General features: G+C 36.7%; 1 protein-coding gene across 3 annotated transcripts in view; it reads right to left on the reverse strand.

Moving 5' to 3' along the window:
* Window positions 1–19,966, reverse strand: part of WDFY3 (WD repeat and FYVE domain containing 3) — a 283,520-nt gene that overhangs the window by 151,158 nt on the left and 112,396 nt on the right. For 2 of the 3 annotated variants that reach the window (XM_027544940.1, XM_027544939.1), the window contains exons 5-9: window positions 13,969–14,078; window positions 10,068–10,229; window positions 5,399–5,591; window positions 3,950–4,136; window positions 2,084–2,250 (exon numbers count right to left, since the gene is read on the reverse strand). In XM_027544940.1, coding sequence (XP_027400741.1) covers window positions 2,084–2,250; window positions 3,950–4,136; window positions 5,399–5,591; window positions 10,068–10,229; window positions 13,969–14,078 — 819 coding nt within the window. Of the gene's footprint in view, window positions 1–2,083; window positions 2,251–3,949; window positions 4,137–5,398; window positions 5,592–10,067; window positions 10,230–13,968; window positions 14,079–19,141; window positions 19,196–19,966 lie in introns of all 3 variants that reach the window. The other variant, XM_027544938.1, reaches the window with a different exon arrangement.

Raw genomic sequence — 19,966 nt, forward strand, 5'->3', positions numbered from 1 at the left:
TGTGACCCCATGGACTGCAGCACGCCAGGCTTCCCTGTCCATTACCAACTCCCGGAGCTTACTCAAACTCATTGGTGATGCCATCCAACCATCTCACCCTCTGTCTTCTCCTTCTCCTGCCTTCAATCTTTCCCAGCATCAGATTTAGATGGATGGAATATTCCCTATGATGATCATGGTGGTGACTGCACAACCACAAGTATTTACCTAAACTCAAACCCAACACTTAAAAAGGATACATTTTAATATATGCAAATTATACCTCAATACTGCTGGCAAAAAAAACCCCGTATTTCATAATCTCTTTATGTGAAATAAAACCATTAATATCTCCTTGAGTCTAAACAAGCCATAAGAAAGATAATTTTGAGTCATAAATGAAACTCAGAATGATCTAGTTTGATCTATTCATTTTATAGAATATTACATCTATGTTTCTGAAGAAGCTGATATTTAGAAAGGTTATGCCACTTATGGGTAACCTGGGTTTTGACTCAGGGCAACGTCCCTTCTAGTTAATCTTGTTTTCATAGACATATGTCGCTGAATTCTCAAAATAATCCCTAGAGGTGCTAAGGTTATATGTGAATTATCCCTGTTACAGATGAGATAAAATCAGGCAGAAATATGAGGAAGGTTAATTTAGCTGCATTAATTCTCTCATTACAAAATTACACTACTGTGTAACTAAATATTATCTCAGTGTCACAATCAGATTGATTAACCAAATAAAATAATGAAACCTAAAATAAAAATTATATTACTGAGCTATGTTTAGATGAACACACAGAAAGAGTTAACTGTGGAATATTTAAGCTCGAGTCTATAAATTAGAAGCATTAATTTAATATTGTTCCTTAATATTAAATAAAATATTGAACAGCTCTGTAAAATACTCCTAGATTTTATTTATTTAAGAAGTTCTGTATAACCTATAAACTGAGGGCACATCTTATGGAAGTTAGTACGACAACTTCAATTTAAGTCATGACTTTTCAATATAATTTTCTCTAGTAAATTAAATTTAGTGTATTCTAGTATATCTATTTATTCTCATAGGCTTAACAATTTATAACTGCTGGGTTCTACATTATAAAATACATAGATAATGTGCTGTGAAATTGAAATAACCAGCTATGATGATATTTTCTGGCTAAATTTTACATGCAAATATCACCACAGCATTGAATATTTAGTATGTAACAATAATGTGAAAAGAACTATTAGAAGCCTGTGGGTTCACATTCTTTCAGAATGGGAAAGTGAAAGTGAAGTCGCTCAGTCGTGTCCGACTCTGCGACCCCGTGGACTTTAGCCCACCAGGCTCTTCCGTCCATGGGATTCTCCAGGCAAGAGTATGGAGTGTGTTGCCATTTCCTTCTCCAGAGGATCTTCCCGACCCAGGGATCGAACCCAGCTCTCCTGCATTGCAAGCAGACGCTTTAACCTCTGAGCCACCAGGGAAGCTCAGAATGGTTAGCATGCATTTAAAAAATTACATAAACTATAAAACTTGCACTCTTACATAATTAAATGTTATTAATATACAATAAGTTTTCTTAGTAGATTACTAGGTGAGAAAAGCCAAAGCTAGGAAATCTGAACTATAAAATGTATTCTCTGACCTGAAAGTATGTAATGTAACTTTTCTGTACTTAGGTTTCCTTAGTAAAATACCAACTGTTTGCACCTGTGCTTTCTATACATACATCTTATAGAGACAGGCATAGAGAGAGTCACTCAAGTTCCATGTACATAGGGCGGAAATGTGTGGGGTGCCAACATTCAGCAGAGGCATGTTTGAATTATTAAACTGTTTGAATATTAAAATGAAATACTAAAATATAAATTTCATTGTTTTTATGATATTTTCATATTATTTTCAAGTATTTTATCTGCTAAAGACTGGCATTCAAGAAATTATACCATAAAAAGGACCAACCTTAATGAAAAACAGCATATTACCTTTACATAAATAACATAAATAAAGAGCAATCTGTTGGATACATTTATTCTTTCCTTATTTCTTTGAATGGCTGAGAATGGGGCGGGTGGGTGGGGGTGGGGTGGGGGGGAGACTCACCTTTGCCCGCAGGCTGAGGTACTGCAAATCCAGGCAATAAAAAGGGTGCCCCTGTGGTAATACCAGCTGGTTTTAGTTCATTGACACCATATGTTGTTAGGGAAGTTATCAGATTAACCAGATCTTTCAAGGCATCTTTGGATTCTGCCTCTTTTGCTTGTTCCAATCTAGAAAAAGTATGATTTAGCAAATATGTTTTCTCTTGTGTTGTATTTTAAAATTTAATACAGAAAGAAAATTTCTATTTTATATGCAATAAATAAATGTACAGACTACTACAAGAAGTTTCTTCTTATATTTTTTCCTATATAAACACATGATATTTTTATAAAGCTACAAATTTAATTATGAGATATGATGGTGTATTTGAAAGAAATTATGCCAATAGTCAGAACACCTGATAAATGTTGATTCTGCCATTAACAGTATTATTTTAAGTAAATCATTAATCTTTGGTAGAAAGTTTCTTAATATAAAAGAATTAGATTAAATATCTTTTAAGTTCCCTAAGGCTCTATATAAGTTTCACTGTTTACAACCAAAAACCTTATTAACCATTTCTTTCCTAAGACATTTTCTCCATGAATAATTTTAAACAGTGAATTCTAGGGGAAGATTTGTAAGACTGCATCTGCATTTCATTAATTAACTCAAATACTGGCATTAGAGTACATTTAAATACAGTTCTGAGAGTCTAACAATTTTTTAAAACAAACTTAATTCCTTTAAACTTGTCTTTTCTTAATGTGAAAAGTTATGTTTTAATAATAAATATTTTTATACTATACAAAGAATGCTATAACCTGTTTTTTTTTCATTAATTAGTGTTATGCACATGCTTCTCCATGTCAGTATAAACTCGTCATAGATATGCTTTTTAATGGCCATGGAGAATCAACCATAGATGTGGAGAGTGGGACAGCTAGTAGCTATCAGAATTCAGGAGCACTAATACACATAAAACTTTGTCTGCATTTAGAATTGTATCTTTAGGATCAATAAACATACGTTGAAATTATTTCAACAAGTTACCAACATTTTTAAGACTCTTGAATTCCTAAAGGACAGCATCAATTAGTAATATTAAATAGTTATTTCATAAACTTTCACGTCTTCATTTGTAAATTAGGATATATGTGCAAAATTATATTCTTAGGGGTTGCCTACTATTAAGTAACAGCAACTAGGTCACACTGGTGTTAGAACTTAAAAGTTTACAAAACAGTGGTGGTTGACAATAAATCAAACAACTTAAAACTGATTAATGGCCTGGGAACAACTAGCATGAATATCCTCTTCCTAATAAACTTGTAACCAGCTGTTTTTCCAGTATATGCAAGGAACATCTGGGATGAAAAAGAAGGCTAGTAAAACACTTTTAGATTGCTGCTGCTAAGTAGCTTCAGACTACTATGTTTTATACATACATTTTCAGCACCTCATTCATTCTGCAAAATTATTCTTGCTACTAACTGTATTAATAGCTTGATAGCATTGATATTACCATTAAGGAAAACCAAAAATATAATTAAGCACAAAGAGTTTACACTTCAGGAAGATGTTAATTAGTTCGTCCAAACTCTTCTCCCTCAGCTGCTAAGGAAGAGCAGATTTCTTCTTTACATCTAACCATTGAATCCACGTGTGCAACCTACATTTTCCAATTTAACTCTAAATTCACTCTTTGTACTCTCTTGACAGAATAGGAATAAAAAAAAAAGAAGTGATTAAAGCTAAGAGTATAAAGTATACCTTACATAAGTGATTGGCTGATTTCTTTTTCCCTATAGCCCAAACTACTTTGCTTCCTTTGATGAGAAGACTGAGGAGACAATTAAAATACATTCTTATAATGTGGGGTTTTACCTAAGCAAGAGATCACAAAGGAAATTATATCCTTGCCATATCCGAAAATCATCCAGAAGAGTTTGGGAAACATCACTGGAATCTTTGAGGAAACAAGAAAGCCCAGCAAACATCTCAACAATTTCTAGGGGAGACAGGTCATCTGACTGCTGCATATTCTGAACACACGTAGATAAACATTCTTTTTCTGTAAAAACAAAGAAAATAAAGAACTGAATAAATATATGTGTGTTTGTGTATAACTTATGTCAACTGCTTAAGAAAACTTCATTCTTAACTGGTATTTAATGAAACATTAAATTTTAGTATATTTATAAAATATGGTAAGATAAATGGTACACATTCTGAAAGCAAATACAAGATTCCAATTGACTAGGGAAGCAATACCTCTAAGTAGTAAACAAAGAGTAATACAGGAAGTGTTGAAAATCAGTTGACATTCATAATAGTTTTTACATCATATTTAGAAGTTTTATTATTAAAAAGGATGATTGCCTGCTGCCAAATGATATTTTTGACCTTTATATTAATATAATAAAAAATGGAGAAACATTTAAAAACTCTAAGTTAAGAAGAAAAATCTATTTAGTTAAAAGTTCAAATTAGAGTGCATCTAGACAATTAAGATACAGAAATACTTCAGGTTTTGTCTGCACTATACATGCACTAGTTTAAAACACAGTTATATCCCATGACTTCTGGGGCTGGAGGCATTTCAAAGAAGACATTCCCTCTCTTATCTTTAAAAAAAATTTATTTGTCTTAAGAAATCCAGGGTCATATAACAATAACTAAGAAGATTTAACACAGGAACAGAGGTAAGAAACATTTAATGACTGATGGACTTTAGGTAAATGAATAGATGTACTAAAAGCTATTTTGAAAGATTTTCCAATTTGTGTGTGTGTGTGTGTGTGTGTGTGTATGTAAGTGGACTATTTGAGATGCTACAATTGTCTGTTTCTCTTATTGACCCATTTTAAGGGATAGTTGACACATATTTATATATATGAGCTAAAAAAATAGACAATTTCTTTTCAGTGCTGATAAAGAATCTACTTAATTTTATTCATGCCCCATTGGACAGATTATCTGTCTACTTATGAAATATCTTCAGAAAGAGTTTGAACTATAGCATCTCAAAAAATCTCTTTTCATTCAGCAAAAGAGGAAGGAAGAAGAGGCAATGAGGCGGAATTTGCATTATTATTATGACATCATTTACTTAAAGGTAAGGTTATTTTAACTCTCCTGGATATCCATTATTGAGAACATGAGGATTTTTTACATTTGAAACACTTTAATTTTTTTCTCCTGGAAAATATAGTTCTTCATTTAAAATAGAATCTTTGGAGAAGTGAACAAGAGAAACAAATTCGCCATCACATGAGGAGAGAAAGGCGGAGAAAATTCAGAGCATCCAGAATGAATACGTTACGAGATATTCACCGTGAATATACTTCACCACGTTGACACTGAGACCATGACGGGATATGGTCATAAGGACTTCTCCGGCACTCTTCCTCCAAGGCAGGTTATAGGGAGGGCACCAAGAGGTTATTGCACTGAATAAAAGCTGGAGATCGTCTTTCTGAGCCAGCTCCTCGGCCGGAGAAACAAAACTGCAGAGTTTCACTAAGATCTAAAGAGCAAAGAAAATGTGTACATAAATGAATGAATGACTGGGGGAAAGGCAGGGGCTAGAAGAGGACTAGATCTGATTATTTAAAACTCTGCAAGTTCAGGGTCAGTGTTGAGTGCTATCATTAAAGCCACAATGATGAACGCTCTAAGTTAGGCAACATTAAAAAAGACACCTATAATTTACAAGTGTGTTATGGTAAGACAGTTAACCACCTCTACTTTTATCAGCTTATTTTTTTTTTTAAGGTACATGTTTACCATCTTCACTTCACCATGGTGGGTTGTTTTTTTTTTTTTTTTTGTGGGGGGGGGTACTGTTTTGCCCTACCCTGAAATGGAATAAATCAACAGTAACTTTCAAGGTCAACATTCCAGTTTTAGAATGTTAATTCTTAGTTTGCCATAGGTGAATTGTAATTTTCTTCTCTAAAAAGGACATTTTTAGGGAGACAAGAAAATAACATGTCTTTAAAAGTATTTTCAATTTTTTCCAACTTATATGCAAGTAGAAGGGGACATTATAATAATACAGTCATCTTAATTCAGAATTATTAATTATGTCTAGTAGCCAAAAATCTGAAGAAGGCAATGGAACCCCACTCCAGTACTCTTGCCTGGAAAATCCCATGGATGGAGGAGCCTGGTAGGCTGCAGTCCATGGGGTCACGAAGAGTCGGATATGACTGAGTGACTTCACTTTCACTTTTCACTTTCCTGCATTGGAGAAGGAAATGGCAACAGTGTTCTTGCCTGGAGAATCCCAGGGACAGGGGAGCCTGGTGGGCTGCCGTCTATGGGGTCGCACAGAGTCGGACACGACTGAAGCGACTTAGCAGCAGTAGCAGCCAAAAATCTTCTAAAGCATGACTCAACACTTCTTAAACTCTGGAATGAAAACTTATTCTTTACCTATGGTTTGGAAAACACACATTGCACAACCATTTATGGCATTAAAGGCCTGCTACTTGGGGAATGAAACTATGGTTTCTGCTCTCCAAAAACCTTTCTTCTTCTAATCTCAATTTGGTGGCAGAAAAAGTTAACTTTCCTTCTCTGTGTTATATTTTCTCATCTAAATATTCTATAAATAAATAAAATAAAACCGGAATATTTTAATATCTGGAGGAAACTATTATATAGAAAAAGTATTTGAAGTATCATGTTTCATCTGAGAAAGGTAGGTCTGTCTTTTCCTATTTCCTTCAGAGCAAAATTTTACTCAAATACAAGAATTTCTAATTCATAGCTGACAAATATCAGGGAAAAAAAAGATTAAGAATTCAGTGAACAACAAAATATATATAAACTATTAAGTACAGGCATTTCCCCTTCCCAACAAAAAAAATGCCTAGAGACACTGCTGAATACCAAATTTTTATTAGTACATGTAATATGTGTACCTCTTCCCACATGTATTTAATGTAACAAAAAGGTATATGAAAATAAAGATAACTGCAGCAAAAAAATATATGTATATATTCACACACACACATATATATATACACTCATAAGAGTCTATCGTTAATTATACTTTTCACTGGTTTTCACATGCCCATATGTGATTAGAGGGACAGATGTCATTTCTCTAATTTATAACATAAAAACAAACCTGAAAATAAAATCTTTTTTTCCAAGTCAAATCCTTGTGCTCAAAAATAAGTTGGATTTAATTCCTTGCTGTTGACCCTTAAGATAACTAATTCTTAATCTTCCCAGTCAAAAGAATTCTTACAGATAATCTAGTATTAACAACCTTTTCATTTTACGCAGGAGAAAACTGAAGAATCTACTCATTCCTCTTCGGCCCCAAAACTAAGCACTTGTATTCCTAGGGATTCTGTTACAATGTCCAGCCAAGTGTGGTAGAGCAGTAATTGGCCACATTAATGCAAATACAAAAAAAAAAGCCTACATGAAGCACTACCAACTGCCAAGGTCCCAGGAAACCATCTGTCACAAAATATAAACACAGGGATTTTATCTATAATAAACACTATGCATTCTGAAAACATTTAATAAGTCTGTGTCCACTGGGTTTTTTAGACAAAATGATGAAAACAATGTCTGGACCGTGATAACAAATGAAAAAAGCTAAGCTGATGCACTGAAGGAACCCTGGACTAGACGGTGGGAGAGCAGGGTTCTGAGCCCTGCTGGGCACCAGGGGTGGAACAGGCATGACTATAAGTTTCCATAAGTGTAAATGAAGCGTTTCATTTAAATTCTCTATTGCATTCCGTTTGGCCTTTAATATTCCTTTAACATCCAATGATTCCAATATGCTAAAATGAATCCTACATTCAGTTCAAAGTCAGTACCCACTGCTTTCAGATATAGAAAAAAATTAAGTTTTAGAAGAAATCTTTGCTAGTTAGTTACTAGCTTCCATTTATTGTCTAAGGTGTTACTTCTTCAGAGACTTTACTGAAACAGGGCTCTAGTCTGATCAGCAAAGACTAACCCACTCTCTTCATCAGCCATGTCTTAAAAAAACTTTAATTCCTAGTTTACTCTTTTATTTCTTCCCATTGCTATTCTCTTCCATACTAATTGAGAGGTTAGATAAACTTGAGGTCTAATCCCATTTCTGCCATTCCCTCACATTATTATTTCAGAGGAAAACAAGAGCTCTGAAGTCATGGAAGGTCTTGCAAATGATCACAAGATAGGGATGTTAACTGCTAGCACAAAAGTATTTAATAAATCAAGTGTTCCATAAATATTCATTGAATTAGCATTTTATTGATAATCCTGTCTTTTCATTTCTAATCTGTCTTACTCTCCCCCTCTCCCTCATCTTCACTGCTGTGTGGGGGCTCAGTTGCACAAATGAGTCTGACTCTTTGCAACCTCATGGAACATACACTACAAGGCTCCTCTCTCCATTGGATTTTCCAGGCAAATACTGGAGCAGGTAGCCATTTCCTTCTCCAGGGGATCTCCCCTACCCAGAGATTGAACCCTTGTCTCTTGCAATTGGCAGGAGTATTCTTCACAGTTGAGACACTTGGGAAATCTAGTGGTAAAAGACCCCACCTGCCAAAGCAGAAGACATAAGAGACGTGAGTTTGACCCCTGGGCTGGGAAGAGCCCCTGGAGGAGGGCATGGCAACCCACTCCAGTATTCCTGCCTGGAAAATTCCATGGACGAGGAGCCTGGTGGACTACCGACCGTGGGGCTGCAAAGAGTCGAACACATTGAAGCAATTTAGCACACATAGATCTCAGCAAAGTCGAATCATTCCTGGAGCAACAACCCGAGTGTAACAGGTGCCAGCATCACCTGTCCCCTGCTCTGCTGCACCGGATACAGATCCAGTGTCCTCTCTGTTCTCTCTTCCTGCTCTCATCGATGCTGAAAGTGGTAGAGGCAAGAGCAGAAATCAAACTTATTTATCAGAAAAATAACTTTTTGCGTTTCAGGTCTACTATGTCGAAAGCAGAGAAGCACAGCTTTAAGTATTATTTCACTGACTCTTCCCCCAAATCCTTTAGCCAGGTATTATTTTCATTTTAGAGATAAGAAACTGGCATCTTATTTCATAAAATGGGACTCAAACAGGTGTGAGTCTTCTAAATTGAGGCATAAAAACACATAACAATTTAACCCTCTTAATCATTTTTATGGACAGAGTGTTAACTACATGCACACTGTCATGCAAAACACCTGTCGGACGTTTCCCTCCCGCAGAACTCAACCTCTGGAGCCCCTGGAAAACAACTCTCTTTTCTCTCACCTCCCAGCCCCAGGCAACCAACACTCTACTTTTAGAAGTCTGACCTCTTAACTTACAAATAAAATCATGCAGTATTCATCTTTTTATGTCAAACATATATTTTTAAATACCATATTTCCCATGGATAGATTATATTGTAAATGTTTATAGTTTGTTTGTTTTGAAAATTTTCTCCCAAGAATGGATATCAAATGATGACAATATTTCCAGACTAGCTAACAAAGGTTCACTTACTCTGCTAATGCAATTATCAAAAGAAGAGTGACCACAGTGGGAAAGAAGGTTCACAGACAGGGAGCAGAAGAGGTGGCAGCAGCCACTAAAATAAACTGTCTTTTCTAAGTTAAATACTTACTGGCTAAGGGCTTCCTATATTTAGAGAGCAACAAGACAGAATTTCTTGACACGAGAAGAAATATTACCCCCAAATTAATAGCATTGTTAATAAAAGTGTTCCTTGCTTTGTTCATTTTAGAGATGTTTTTACAATATGACAGGTAATCTTAATGATAGAATCTGTTCAGAATAACAAACCTGTGAATCCCTTGCCCAAATATTCCTCAAAAGAAATGGGCAGATTCAAGAAATACGCCAGTTAGATGAAATAAAGTCAATTTATAATAAATAGCAAGAAACACTATAGAAAATGGGACAGGCAGAACATCTACTTAAGGAGTGTACCTGTTACACCTGAAATACGGTGGTCTACATGAACAGACACACAGCACCTTTCATACCTGTACAAAAACTTTCTGGAGTAGTCCCCGACGTTCTGCTAGAGGTAGCTCATTCTGTGCACCTCCAACTGCCTCAGGCACATGTGGAAGGTCAAAAAACAGATATAAACATTTAACCAGGGTGGAAGGCACTGACATTGTTGTCATGCAGTCCACGGTTTTCTGGAAAACAAATGGATAAATAAAGTGAGTAGACAGAGAGATATAACTGTACTATGAAAGTGAAAGTCGCTCAGCTGTGTCTGACTCTTTGCGACCTCATGGACTGTAGCCCGCCAGGCTCCTCTGTCCACAGAATTCTCCAGGCCAGAATCCTGGAGTGGGTTGCCATTCCTTTCTCCAGGCGATCTTCCCCACCTAGGGATCGAAACCTGTTCTCCCACATTGCAGGCGGATTCTTTACCATCTGAGCCACTAGGGAAGCCAATAACTACTTGGTACAGTTAAATAAACTCAAAAATTTTAAGCCAGAAAAGTACACTTCAAAATACCTTTTCAAATGCCGAAAAAATATTTAAAAGACTCCATGAATGACAAATACTCATTTCCTATCTGGAGAAATTTGCTTTAATCAAATATTGAGAACTTTGTTACCTACTAAGGTACCTATTAAGTTGACTATTAAGAGGCAGCATGTTCCTGAGAACATAAGGTCTAAGATTTAGAAAAAAGGAACTTAACCATAAACTTGGGCAAACTAACTTTTGTTAGGCCTCATCTTTCTCTCCTATAAAATCTATATAATGGTATACATCGCTTAGGGTTGATATGAGGTTTATGTAACAAATGCAAAGGCACATTAATGTACTAAACTATGAATTAGTTCCTTTACTACTACTTTTATTTTATTCTCATTGCAGATTCTTAGGTGGGAAGGGCACTTGAAGGGTATACCCATCACTGACACAGAAAATTTGTACATTATTTTCAAAGATTACTAGAGGAAGAAATTTTAGACCTTATGGTGAACATTTCAGTATTGTTAAGAAGTATGTGGGGGAAAAAAGAAGCATGCTATAAAAATTATCAAAATCTTTCCATGGTACAATTTGGAGTAAGTTTTTCCATGTTGGAGATCAACAGGCTCGCATCATGTGTTGATTAGTCTATTCGCCTTTTTTTTTTTTTTAGTCTATTAACTTTTTTATTAAACATTTCCTGAACGCATAGCATACGTCAGTGTTTTAGGAACTTGGCGTGAAAGGATGAAGGAATCCTGCCTTTCACAAGGCTGTAGTCTACCAGCAGAAACAAGTTCATCAGTAACTATGATTTACTCTCTTGAGTGTAAAAATGGTAGTACATTCAGGCTAATAAAATAAGGGAATAATCAGCAGGGCCAAGAGTGGCATGAAGGATAGGAATTAAAACAAGAGGGGGAAGGTCGCCTGGAAGATACACAGAAGGTAAGGCCATTTTGTACAACATGTTTCAGGAACTGGAGTCCAAAACTGCTGACTCCTGAAAACCCACAACAGTGTCTAATCTTTAATGTGTATTTATTATATAACAGGCTTAAGGCTAAGCACTTTAAATACATGCTCTCACCTGCTTTTCAAGTCAACCTTACAAGATAGATTTTATTACTGCACGAGCCTTCATTTACAAGGAAGGCTCATTACTGACATATCCTGCCCTGGGCTGGGAGCTCGTTAAGTGGTCCCCAAGCCAGTGTATGCTCAATGCCCTCTGCAGGTGGGCACTGGAAACCTAGTTAAGTGCTCCCAACAAAGGAGTAATAGAACCAGATTTCAGAAAATCAGTTGCTGGTAGTACAGACTATAGATTAAAGAGCAGGAAAGCGAGAGTACTTCGGAAACTAGTACAGAAAACCCCACAAGACAAATGGGGCCTGAGCCACTGCAGTAGCCGGGCGAGGGGAACAGCGCGCCTAAGGAACGATCCTGCCCACAGTCTGGCCCGTTTCTACTCACCCACCATCACTTCCCTCCTCCAACACTCCCAAGTCCTCTGCTGTTCTGACCTATCTTTTATTATTTCTAGACACCCCAAGTCTCCACGTGACTCTCAGTGTACACGTCTGTTCACACCTGAAACTTAAGTCCTCATCTTTCCTCCTACTTTCACCTGCAAAATTTACAACTCCCGCATTTCCCTTTTTGTACTACTACATACAGCCCCCTGCTGCATTTCATGGTGTTAGCTTCATCCACTTCATCTCTGTCATCTACCTGTTGACTCAGGACCATGTTTCAGTCATCTCTGTAACTCACTGCTGCTAACAAAAAACAGGATGCAAACCAAAATGTCAGCTCAAAATGTTAACACTGAATTTTCTTTCAAAACATCTCTTTTGCCAGTTAGATTATTGCTGGTTGCCCCTTTGTATCAAGTAAAATGACATCACTTTTCATTTCCATCTTATGAAAAGACAGATTGAAAGTAAAACTGGATATCCAAACTGGTAACTGGCAACACCTGTAAATTTTTAAGTGATTCTTTTCTCCTGATTCTTTTCTTATGCTTATAAATTGGTCTATCCATGTGTGCACATGTAAGTTAATACACATTTACTGACTTTCTACCATGTTCTAGGTGTTATGGTAGAGCACAGTCCATGCTCACAATTGAGAAAGGAAAACGGAACATCTACAGAAAATATGAATAAAACTTACATATATTCCAATTAAACATTATTATTTTACATGTTATCCTTAGCCCAACCACATTTTGGTACAGTAATGTAGAGTCATGTACAGCTATCATCAATAGCAAGCAGAAGTGGTATTTTGATAGCCATCTGATATGGCCACAGATGCATGAAAACAATGGTCTACTTCAGGACCTTATGAAAGGTTAGTACTCAGGGTGAATAAACATCTCCACGTGCGCAGGACTGAGGGGTTTCCTGGGATATGGGCCTTCTATGCAAAACTAAGGTAAAACTCGGATAGCCTTAGGTAAATCAGGATAAATTGAGTCTTATTCCTTTTCGGCTTTAAAAAACAAATCATAACACAATATTATAAATCAACTGTACTCCAATATAAAATAAACAAAAAACAAAACAAAATCCAGCAAACAAAAAGGGAAACAGGGTATTCCAAAAGAAAAACATTCAAGTGGGCTAGTAATTATTCCAGTGGGCTAGTAATTATTCCAGGCTAGTAACTGGTTTCAGGACATCGTTACCAAGAAATGTGCACTGTTTCTTTCATGGCCTGTCATGCTAGTCTGATCAATGTCACACTTACTTTTGTGATCCATGGGGTATTTGAAAGCCCACTGTAATTTAGACAAAAGTCGTTCTCAAGATTGGTATGAACTTTGATAGGTAATTCTACTCCAGATTTTAGAAGGTTGAATAAACTTCCTTCATCCCCAAAACAGCACAGGTCACAAATCAGGTATTCGAACAGCACATAAATGACTATGTGCCATATGTATCGTGACAGATGCTTAAAGTTGATTTAAAGGGGGAAAAAAGCAAACTCCAGAATAAATCAAGTGGGAAGGTAATACATATTATCCTGAAAATAGCTAAGTGACCTTGGATGAATCTCAGATGACTCTTCTGAGCCAAAGTTTCCCTAACATGGGTTACAGAAACTCTGGGCCGGGCCTGGGGAGCCAGAGTTCCTGGGCTCCTTCCATCCAGCTGCAGGGAGTTCATCTCTTTGCCCAGTGTGCTGTATAAACAGAACCACACACTCTAATGACAAAGACAGAAAACACTGTCCTAAGCATTTCCTCATGTGTAAAATGGAAATGTTAACTTCCTTACAGAGATCTTGTGAGAAGCACAGAAAAATGAGCAAGGTGAAAGAGGAGAATACAATGATTATCATAAATTCTTACTTAGATATGATGATAAATTTAATTTGACAAAATCCCAAGAGGATAAAGAGAGATGCTTCAAATATGAAAAGCAAGGTCTCACCTGACCAGAGGATGCTAACAAATTAATTGTTGTCAGAAGCATCCAACCTCTACTGGCTTCTTCACTCTGATTGATTTCCAAGAACTGGACTATGGCCCGACTTGCAGCCTCTATAAAACCAAAGGAAAATCATTAGGTGGAGATAAATCATATGTAAAATATGTTAGAGTAAAGTTTTATTGGTATATGCAGATATTATCGTATAAGTACAGAAAAATAAAAGTCAACTGATACATTTGAAGAAAAACTATGTCACAAACTAGTCAAAAATAGTCATGGAAGAAGGAAAATTTGAGTTAAATTTGCCTGGAAAACAAGTACATGTCTGTCTGGAAACCAGAGGAAGGGAAGGAAGCAGAGATTAGGCAAACTGCTTTAAAATCAAAGTGTGGCCAGAGGAATAATCAAGATAAAGACTGTAATAACACAGGGTTCGTTCACATTCTAGAAGAGCATATGCTGAGAATATTGTCTAATATCAATAGCAGTGATAGAAAGTACCTATTTTTGAAGGAAGGTAAGCTAAGGGGCTGTCTGTACTTGACTCTTTGGGCAAGAGGGAGTGAATGTAGTTTCCTTAACAAAGTACATGATGAAAGGATTATTTTAAAATGATTAATCTAGAGTGATGTGCATGACAAACTAGAAGGGCAAAGAGATTGATGGGGGAAACAAACTAGGAGGTTCGCTCAGTGAGACAAACAAGGGGTGACCTGAGCAGCTGACATTAGGGGACAGAAACAATGAGGGAGTCATTCATAGAACTGTAGCGTTGGAAGAATCTCGGAAAGTCAATTTAGCTGATTATAATTTTAAGGATAAGAGAAAATGGATAAACCTCAAACCATGCATTTAATTTTATCAGTATAAAGTTCATTAATTTTCATACTGATATACAAGATGAATTAAAGTCAGAAAATAAATCCAATCTGTTCACTCTAAGCCAACATGCTAAGTTACCAATGTATATTTAACACACGTCATAAAGATGTAGGATACAGAATAAATAGAATTTGGATTAGGACTTCCCTGGTAGCTCAGATGGTAAAGCATCTGCCTACAATGCGGGAGACCTGGGTTCAATCCCTGGGTCGGGAAGATCCCCTGGAGAAGGAAATGGCAACCCACTCTGGTAATCTTGCCTGGAAAATCCCATTAACGGACAAGCCTGATAGGCTACAGTCCATGGGGTAGCAAAAAGTCAGACACGACTGAGCAACTTCACTCACTCATAGATTACTTTAGAGGTATTATTTTCTTCCATTTAAGACAATCAAGATAAAAGAGTTTTATTCAATAACGAAATAATATGAGACTTATGTATAAAACTGCGCTCAGCATATTTCATCTTTATATACTCCCATGTGAAAGAACATTTTAAAGGGAAAATTTTTTAGCTACTTATTTGTACTGACTCTTAACTGTATAAGAAGGACTGTTATAAGCATTTGTAGATTAATTCATTTCATCTTTACAAGAACACAGTAAGTTAGTTTCTATTATTATACCCCTTGGTGGAGGTGGTTGTTTAGTTGCTAAGTCATGTCTGACTCTTGCGACCCCACAGATTGGGAACCTATCAGCCTCCTCTGTCCATGGGATTCTCCAGGCAAGAATACTGGAGTGGGTAGCCATTCCTTTCTGCAGGGGATCTTCCCAACCCAAGGATTGAACCCGTGTCCCCTGCATTGCGGTAAGATTCTTTAACGACTGAGCTACCCCTTATTGCAACATAAATTGAGAAATGGAGAGGATAAGTAATTTGTCTAGTCAGGGACAGAACCTATATTCAAATCCAGGCTGTCTAGCTTGTAAAAGATAAAGACATTGATAAAAAAAATTTTTACTGGAAAAGAGAAGTCAACTGAAGCCTGGCTTACTTCTGATATTCAGTATCTCATAAGTGTTGAAGTTACTGTATTCATGCTCACTAATTTAGTCTCTTGCCCCTCTCTAGAAAATAAAACCATGGGAGTCGACCCTTGGTTGCACTGTTCAGAGCCTGATCCCCTGTATGGAGCGCATTATTGACACTAAGTAGGGGCTCAATAAATACCTGTTAAATGAGTGAATAAACAACCCAGGGAGATCAAAGAAGGACACATGGAATCCAACTTCTCATGAACACTAGGAGGTTTGGATAATTTGGATTTAAAGGGGGAGTAATACATAAAAAGCAGCGTTCAAAACTGATTAAGTAGAGAAAGAAGAAAACAAAATACCACTGAGAAATCATTTTAGCAATCATGGTTTAAAGTAAAAGTCACTCAGTGGTGTCTGACTCTTTGCAAGCCCATGGAGTATATAGCCCATGGAATTCTCTAGGCCAGAATGCTGGAGTGGGTAGCCTTTCCCTTCTCCAGGGGATCTTCCCAACCTAGGGACTGAACCTAGGTCTCCTGCATTGCAGGTGGATTCTTTATCAGCTGAGCCACAAGGGAAGCCCAAGAATATTGGAGTGGGTAGCCTATCCCTTCTCCAGTGGATCTTCCTGACCCAGGAATCGAATCGGGGTCTCCTGCATTGCAAGTGGATTCTTTACCAACTGAGCTATCAGGGTTTAAGGTAATTGGTAAAAACTAACCTGCAAATTTTTTCCTGCAAGCCTACAACGGACCCAGGCATCTGCTATTACATATAACAGGAGTCTTTCCTTGATAGGAATTAAATGCTCATGTGAGGAGCTTCTTCCCAGTTGGCTAAAATTCTCAATCAAAAGCTGACATGCTATGCTTTCATTTCTTAGGCTTCTTCAAAACCAGGCAACTTTGGTTTTAAATTGTGCAATTCTATTTGATAACTCAATACCCTAAAAAAAATACTTGCAGCGTTCAAATTGATTATTTCACAGTTAAACCAATGTAATAGATTTCTAGTTCATTAAAAAAAACAAAAAAAAACACTGATTAACAAATCAACTTGTCAACACTACCTATGTCTTTCACAGACAGAAAAGAGATTTTGAAGAACTAAACCTACATTAAAAAAGGAAGTTATCTTCCTGGTACAGAATCTAGAAACCTATAGACAAGACACAATTTGAGTGACTCTGGATTCCACTTATATTACTTAACACTATTAACAATAAAAGAAGATTGGACAAATGTATTTTCCAATTGGCTGTTGTAAATGATGTCACAATGAACATAGAGGAGCAGATCCTTTTTCAAATTAGTGTTTTCATTTCCTTTGAATGTGTGTGCATACCTGTTCCATCACTCAGTCATGTCCTCTTTGCAATCCCATGGACTGTAGTCTGCCAGGCTCTTCTGACCATGGGATTTCCCTGGCAAGAATACTGGAGTGGGTTGCTATTTCCTTTTTACCAACAATGAATGCCAATGCTTATTTTGAGATACAAAATACCAAAAATGTTTCTTGGTTTGAAACAATTCCATATATCTGATTATTGGCATTTATAAGTGTGTGTGTGGTTTCCTTCATTTTCATTGACGATGAACATTAAGATATTCCTCAAGATACAAAAAGACAATGTATTTACAAAAATGTTGTTATTAAAGATTACAACAGTTCAGTAGATTGCTGAATTGACTGAATGAGATATTAATTAGGAAAATAAACCTTGAAAAGGATCAAGGCATCCATTTAACAATTTTACCACCTTAATAATACCTGCTGTTTTTTGAGAAAAAGGTGGTGAAGATGAGTTACCTCAGCAATAGCATATAATGGTGTTATCTAGTTTTGAATTATAGGAGTGTTCAAAAGCTCTGGGGACTTCCTAGGTGGCTCAATGGTAAAGGGTCCACTTGCCAATGCAGCAAACACTGCAGATGTGGGTTCAATCCCTGGGTTGGGAAGATCCCCTGGAGTAGGAAATGGCAAGCCACTCCAGTATTCTTGCCTGGAGAATCCCATGGACAGAGAAGCCCGGTGGGCTACAGTCCACGGGGTTACAAAGAGTGGGACGCAACTGAGTAGCAACTGAGCACAAAGAAGCCTGGATAGTAGTTGTGGCTGAATGACAGGGTGAGGCTGGAAACTCCTGTTGACAAATAAACTATCTTTACATAACAAATGTATTCAGAAGAACTAATTTGCTCTCACCTATTAATTTCAGTTATTTGTTGTTCAGTCACTGAGTCATGTCCGACTCTTTGCGACCCCATGAACTGCAGAATTTCAGTATATTGCTATTCAAAACAACTTAATGGGATCTCTCAGCTTTTATTTTAAATGAGTCAAGAAGCTCACTGTAAAAGTATGTAATATTTAGTGTTCTCTTTAAAATAACTATGTAGACTAGAAAGTAATTTTAAATTAAACCTCTGTAAACCACAGAATTTCTTAAAATTCTGAAAGAAAAACACTCCTAGTCAAAGAAATGCTGTATAACAAACTATGGGGCTTCCCTGTAGCTCAGATGGTAAAGAATCTGCCTGCAATGTAGGAGTCCTGGGTTTGATCTCCAGGTCGGGACGATCCCCTGGAAAGGGAATGGCAACCCACTCCAGTATTCTTGCCTAGAGAATCCCATGGACAGAGGAGCCTGGTGGGCTATAGTCCATGGGGTCACAGAGTTGGACACACTGAATGACTAACACTACTACTACTATCATGAACTACGAATTTCTCTAATTCTTAACAAATGCAAATTTAAATGCTGACTTAAGATTATAAGAATTAATGAAAAGAATATATTAGTATTAGCCCATCTTGAGAGTTGCCAATTATTTGATTTAAACTTTAGCTTTCATGCTGCATTTCAATGCATATAGTCAAAAATTACAGAAATGGAGTTAATAGAGCTCATTATTAGATTAAGAAAGAATAGAATGCAGTTTTCAAGGAAATATAAGTTCCCAGTCTACACTGAGAAAATACAAGTAAACTCAATCAAACAGCATTCAGAACAAGCGGACACAAAATGTGTTAGTAGTAATACAGTAATATGTTCCTTTAAAGTCCATTTAAAGCATAGTTATTTTCAAACTTTTGCTTCAGGATGATAATGTGAGGCACATCAATAGTACTATTACACTTCTCTCATTAATAATGTAACCAAGCCCTAAACACCCCTTTCCACCATCCCCCATTCTGGAAAAAAAAAGGAACCCACTTTCACGTTAGTGAGAAAACAGTATTCGAACTCATAGCTTCCATGCATCTTTCCATCTGATAATACGTAACCACATCTTGGGAATGAAATTACCTGAAGGTGTTGTGGCTTTGAAATCCTTGGAGGAGAGCGGGACACACTGTTTTTCTGTTTAAAAAAAAAGGCTAGGTTGTCTACTTTGGGATTCACTACATTATACTAATCATGCCACAAGATGCTGGACAAGGTGCCAACTGAGGTCCGCATCCCTGGCTTCTCTATCACTGGGCTACTGCCCAGTGGGGATTGCATTACTGGGCGTAACAGTGGCACCTAGCATGCAGCAAAGCCCTTAATAATAAGCTGAAGATACTATTTTTACACAGGTGGGAATTTTCTGTTGCAGTGATGTAAATCGACCATGTGATATTAAGCACCTTAAGAATTAAGTAGCTGCATAGGCTGAACTTAACAAATAACTAGAAGAGACAGAGGAAAGTCTTAAGCCATGCCCTGTACACAATATGGCCACAAAAGTATATATTTTTTCAAATTAGATGAGAGTTACTACATATTTTTAACAAAACTACAGGAAGTCAATAATTAAGTCAAAATTAAGAGACTAAGAGAAGAGGACTAATGTATTACAAATCAGCCCATGTACTCATTCTGCATGTTGATCTACCTAAAACTTTTACCTTTTACTAACTTTTGATGGACAGGTCTAAACAACAGAATTGCTGATAAGCATGGTTCCTCCCGATATATCTATAATGCATCTAGGAAGTGATCTGGTAAAAAGACTTGATATGTGAAAGGTGATTAGGTAACAAACAAAATAAGTATTTCACACCAAGTTCAGAGGAGTCCTGGAAAAATAAACTTACTCTGACGCACAAGAAATAGACCCAATCTTCAAAAGAAGAACAGAGGGTTCAT

The sequence above is a fragment of the Bos indicus x Bos taurus genome, chromosome 6 (genome assembly GCF_003369695.1).
Source record: "Bos indicus x Bos taurus breed Angus x Brahman F1 hybrid chromosome 6, Bos_hybrid_MaternalHap_v2.0, whole genome shotgun sequence".
NCBI lineage: Eukaryota > Metazoa > Chordata > Mammalia > Artiodactyla > Bovidae > Bos > Bos indicus x Bos taurus.